The sequence below is a fragment of the Pyrus communis genome, chromosome 16 (genome assembly GCF_963583255.1).
Source record: "Pyrus communis chromosome 16, drPyrComm1.1, whole genome shotgun sequence".
NCBI lineage: Eukaryota > Viridiplantae > Streptophyta > Magnoliopsida > Rosales > Rosaceae > Pyrus > Pyrus communis.
The window spans coordinates 6,483,149-6,489,148 of NC_084818.1; the positions used below are offsets into that span (position 1 = coordinate 6,483,149).

Genomic DNA, 6,000 nt, shown 5'->3' on the forward strand with positions numbered 1-6,000 from the left:
ACTATATCAACTGCCATGTATTGTAGCAACCCGTCCCGGGATTTACGTAAGAAAATGGATATTTTTATACTTTCACTAAGTTTGGGGGATACTTCTTTTTTTTTTAAATTGTTTTTGAGCCTTAATTGGTGAGTCCAAGGGGCCCACCCCCTGTTTTGTTCCCGGTTCCTTTCCCTTTCCCTTTTTTTTTTATTTTTTTTATTTTTTTATTTTGGTTTTGTTAATTTAAAGGCTTTTGGGCCGTTTCCTTTAGGGCCTTCGGCCCGTTAACCCTAAACCCATTAGACCTAAACCCGGATCCAACCCAAGTCCAAACCCTTTAACCCAACCCGGATCCAAGCCCAGACCCGTTTGACCCGGACCCGAACCTGGACCTGGTCAACGGTCAGCGTTGACTTTGACTTTGACCGTTGACTTTTTGGGTTTTCGTGCGGGACCCCTCCTAGGCTAATTTCGACGTTCTGAACCCGTTTCCGATGTCCGTTTCCCAAAATTCAATCGTTTGAGTAGAGTTTGACTAAATGTACCATTTATGTGCTTAGGTGCGTTTATCTGTGACGTTTCCTTCTTCGCTAGATGGCGTGGCTTTTCGACGGTGAAGTACTGTGAGTGGACCCCTTTTAAAAATACATGTTTTGATAGTAGAAATGCATACATGAAAGGCATGATTTGATGATTATGTTTTATGAAACGTTTTACGAGATAACATGCTTACTGAGGCTAGTTTGAATTATTACTATTTTTCCTATAACCCATGTTCTTATAGAATATCTGATGGATGACGATATGATATTTAGAACATGTTTAGAACACCTCTTAATAGTATAGATGATGCATGACTTTATACTATGAAGTTGATTTTCAATATATGTATGTTAACTGGTTTTGTACTTACCTAGTGGTGTTTTCCGCTACAGGACGTAGGGATAGATCCGGTCCGTCCCGGGTGACGGGTTGGTGTTGGCATAGGGCATGAAGTGCGTTTTCCTCTGACTGTCTGCTCAAAGACGGGGAGCCGGCATGGGGCTTGAAGTGTATTTTCCTCTGACTATCTGCTCAGAGACGGGGAGCCGGCATGGGGCCTGGAGAGTTGTATCGGACTGTCACTAGTGATTATTATATATACAAGTTATGATTTGAGATATTGCACGACATGCTAGGTTTCGGAAAACCTATGTTTATCATTATATTTGTGTTTTCATAAAACCTGGGGGTTAGTACATTGATAACTGTTTTATTATATATATTTATATATATATATATATCAACTTGGTCCACTCATGTTTGTTTTACGCCCCCTTCAGGACTTAGAATCGAGGCATACAATCCCGACGTCCAGGCACTTCCGCATCGGCATCTTCGAGTCCTCTTGGTGTAGGAACCACTCCTTGGTTTCATTCAATTTTATATTATTTTCTTTTAGTGTTCTAGAATAGTGGTGTGCTCTGAACACGGTCCTTATTTGCATATTCATTATTCTTTTATATTTATAAGCCTTATTTATCCTTTGTTTTCAGTATTTACAATCAATAAATGGCTTTCATCACCCGCGGGTGTCGGCCAGCATGTGCCTATCCTGGTATTCAGGGAATATCGGGATCGGGGCGTGTCATGTATAGTAAAAACACGATTGCTAAGAAATCATGTTTCCCCTGGAAACCAATGTGCCATTCATGTCTGTGTGGACCGTAAATATTCAAGTAAAGAACGTCTTTTTGAAAGACAATAAAAAAAAACTTTGGATTGAAGTCAAGATTAGGACTTAAGCAAACATAATAATATGGCAAACCCAGCGAGAGAGGAAATTTGGTTAATAAAAGATATTACAATATATTTCAGTCTATAGCATGCGAGAAATTAATGATTCTTACATCAGTCAACTGACTTTAAATCAATGTCTCAATTCCTTCATAAGTTCTTCTGTCACAATTGAATGTGAGCTCCTTCTTTTGGCCGGTGGACATGTCCTCAGCAGAGACGTGCAGGATGCCATTTTCATCAATATCAAAGCAAACTTGGAACTTCGGAACACCCCTGGGAGCTGGAGGAATGTCATTGAGTACAAATCCTCCCAAATAGTTATTATCTCTTGCCATTCTATTCTCACCCTCATAAATGGAAAATTTAACATTACGTACGTTGTCATAGAGCGTAGTAAAATCTTTGATTGTTATTTTGACCGGTATTCTAGTGTTTCTTGGAATCACAACTGACATGATACATTCATCATGAGTCTCCACCCCAAGTGAGAGAGGGGTGACATCCACTAGTGCGAACTCCCGAAGCTTTCCAGTTAGATTGTCACCACTCAAGACAGTAGCTTGAACAGCGGCACCGTAGGCCACCGCCTCATCCGGATTAATGCCCTTGCAAAGCTCCTTTCCCATGAAAACCTCCTGCAAAAGCTGCTGCACCTTGGGAATTCTAGAAGAGCCACCCGCAAGAACAACATCATGTACGCTGCTTATGTCCATTTTAGCATCTTCCAGGCACTTCTTCACAGGCTCTATGCACTTGTCGAAGAAATCCATGTTGAGTTGCTCAAATTTAGCACGGGTAATAGTTAAACAAAAATCAACACCCTGATGCAAACAATCAATGTCAATGTCCGTCTCAGACATAAATGAAAGCCTCCTCTTTGCCTTCTCACATGCATTTTTTAACCTCCTAAGAGCCTTGAAGTTTCCACCAACGTCCTCGTTATGCTTCCTCTTGAATTGCTCAGCACAGTGGTTGACCATTCTGTTATCGAAGTCTTCACCTCCAAGATGAGTATCTCCAGCGGTGGCCTTCACTTCAAAGACACTGTCAGCTATGGTAAGTAGCGAAACATCCAAGGTTCCCCCCCCCAAATCAAATATCATCACATTTCTCTTGCTATACCAACCGGCCTTCCAGTCAAGCCCATAAGCAATGGCTGCAGCAGTTGGCTCATTGATGATGCGCATCACATTTAGGCCAGCACTAGCACCTGCCTCTTTCGTAGCCTGTCGCTGTGAGTCGGTAAAGTAAGCAGGGACTGTGATAACTGAATTTTTCACAGTTGAACCAAGGTAAGCCTCAGCAATCTCCCGCATTTTCACAAGAATCATAGATGAGATTTCTTCAGCAGCAAATTGTTTCTCTACACCCTTGTATGCGACGACAATCATTGGCTTGTCAGAAGGACCTCCAATGACCTTAAAAGGCCAATGCTTTATATCGTTTTGAACACATTCATCTGTGAACCTCCTACCGATTATCCTTTTCGCGTCTGCAAATTGAGGACAGAATTAGAAACACAACCAAAACTAACAAAGAAATAGGTCATATGATTGAAATAAAAGCATATTGTTAAACAAACGGTGTTGTAACCATCCCAAATTCTTTCACTCTACCGTAAATGTACTACACCTTTTTAATTATCATCAAAATCATTATCTAAATTATAACTTATCATCATCACCCCACATTTTATAACTTCAAATACTGTTATAAATATTCAGAGAAAAAGAAAAACTAATTTGAAAAATAAATTAATGGGAAAATGGTATATATGTAGATGGATACATACAGGAAGAGATGAACATACCGAAGATGGTGTTGGTTGGGTTTTTTATGACCTGGTTGAATGCACCATCACCTATCAATCGCTCAGTATTGGTGAAAGCAACATAAGATGGAGTGGTCCTGTTGCCCTGATCGTTCACTATGATTTCTACATGATCATACCGCCACACCGCCACACACGAGTAGGTTGTCCCCAGGTCGATCCCAATTGCATGACCTGCAGCTTCGTCTTTTCCCGCCATTCTAAGTTGAGAAACTGGAAGAAGAATAGTACTAAGAAGAGAAATGAATGGAAGCAGAGAAAGAAGATCAAGATAATATATATGCTTGAAAGTAGAAGATACTATGGGGAACATAGAGCGGTCTGAGAGGTTATCCTTTTTCTTTTGGACACTTTTTGTTCATTATCCTTTTTCTTTTGGACACTTTTTGTTCATTAAGTTCCAAATATAAAGAAGCAATGAATACTAAGTTGTAATCTTCTTCATTAAGTAATCTTCTTCATTTATGTTCTGCTTGGGAACGAACAATCATTTATGTTTTGCTTGTCTAACTTGTTGTGCAAAAAACCTTGGAATCCAATATGTCCCCAAATTTTATTTTCTGTTGGCTGTTTATGCCAAATTAATGGGAAATATTTCAGTGTGCCCGAAATACAGGGTGTACACCACATATCATCATATATGTGGAGAGACATTTTATTTTTCAAGTGTCTCCGCATATATAATGACTCTTATTCATACCACATTTATCATCTCTCTAATAGATAGGTGACCCCTTCCTCTATTAGAAAGATGGTACAAATATATAAGTGTAGCATTAATCTTACTACCTTTACCTTCTTTACTACCTTATAACTTTATGATGTAGAACAAATGGTCGAGTGGATTGAAGAAAAAATGGATCGACGGAAGACAAAGAGACATAGCGGGAATTTGCAGTTTTGTCATCTGAGCTCCAATTTGGGCGCATGATACCTTTTTGGAAAGAAAAGAACGTCATAGTTCAAATTTGAGTTTTAAGTTTTGTAATAAAAATTGGACTTTTCGTTTGTCGTCTAATTAAGGTCATTTGACTTTTTTTTAATTATCTAAGACCTTGAGTTGTCCTAGGAGCTGTAATTAGATTATTTAAGCCATTGGCTACTTCCATTGTAAGCATCTTTCAATCAATTAATCAAACACAACCTTTAGGATATCTCTCAAATCTGGTGGATTCCAGGGTTTTGATTCTTCAAAGAATTACACTTGTAATTATTCAACTTCGTGTTACGTCACTTTATCTTTACTATATTTCCAACTTTACCTTCTTTACTACCTTATAACTTTACCTTCTTTTTTATATGAGAAAACTTTACAACTTTATTTAGTTCTACAAAACTGCGACAAATGATAGCTAGTATACTGAGTTTAACACTTACTTGTTTACTGAACTATGAACAGAAAACAAAACGGCAAATTAGTTACACATACAGAAAGTCGAAGTGGACTTGCAGTGTTGCACATAGAAACCTAGCACAGATCTCAGTAGCTACGTACTCTTCCGAGAATTCTTCTGATTCGATGACTTTTTAAAGCAGCTTTGTTAAATTGGTAGACAGAAAAATAAGCTTTATCGGAGCGTGCAGAGGAACATTATCACCTACCAGCTGAGAAGTGATAGAACAACTGTGGTTTTATGCCCAATCACATATATATTTACTAGTTCATATGTTAAACACTATAGCATGAAGTTGCAATTTCCAATTGGTGCCATCTTATACAAGGTGGCAGTACATTGTGTATGGACCTTTTCAAATTGAAAAGATTACTCTACACAGATCAGTGCATTTCCTTGGAAAATGGTGTCGTCTAATAGATGTATGTTTTGATCTCTTCGTCAATCAGTGTCTTAGGTTTTATATAAACCCAAGTCAGTATAGCAGTGAGATATGCATCAAGAGAAGGAGCTTCCCGATTCTGTTTTTCTCATTCTTTCTTTGTCAAATTCCAGTCGTGCCTTGAGAGTCCGAAAATTACAGTGCTTCAACTTCGTACTATAGATTATTGAATCCTAGGAGCTGGACGTCTACCGAACTACAAGCACGAGCGAAATTTTGTCTTTAGGAAATTGTATTTGTACAAGCCTCAATCTCCAAGTTTGTAGTCATTCTTACTTTCTCTTTAGTTGTTTACATTAATCTTGTAGACAATTAGCGTTGTGATTTCTTTATGATTATCATCATTAGAATTATTTTAGAGTAAATTGTAGAAATTGTCTCTTAATTTTAACTGAATTGGAGTAATGGTCCCTCAATTAAAAATTCATTACCATTGGTCTCTCAACTCATCAAAACATGCAACTATGATCCGTCAACCAAAAATCCATTACCCCCTCAACTTTAATCTAACTGGAGAATAGTCTCTTAACCTTAACCCAATTGGAGCAATGATCTCTCAACTTTAACCCAAT

At 38.3% G+C, this 6,000-nt stretch overlaps 1 protein-coding gene across 1 annotated transcript; it reads right to left on the bottom strand.

Moving 5' to 3' along the window:
- Positions 1–1,886: 1,886 nt before the first annotated feature.
- LOC137719703 (heat shock cognate 70 kDa protein-like) lies at positions 1,887–3,949 on the bottom strand. Its single transcript, XM_068458745.1, has 2 exons — positions 3,572–3,949; positions 1,887–3,253 (listed from the first exon to the last, which is right to left on the bottom strand). The coding sequence occupies exons 1-2, from the start codon at positions 3,903–3,905 to the stop codon at positions 1,887–1,889; spliced, it is 1,701 nt and encodes a 566-aa protein (XP_068314846.1). The 5' UTR covers positions 3,906–3,949.
- Positions 3,950–6,000: the final 2,051 nt, after the last annotated feature.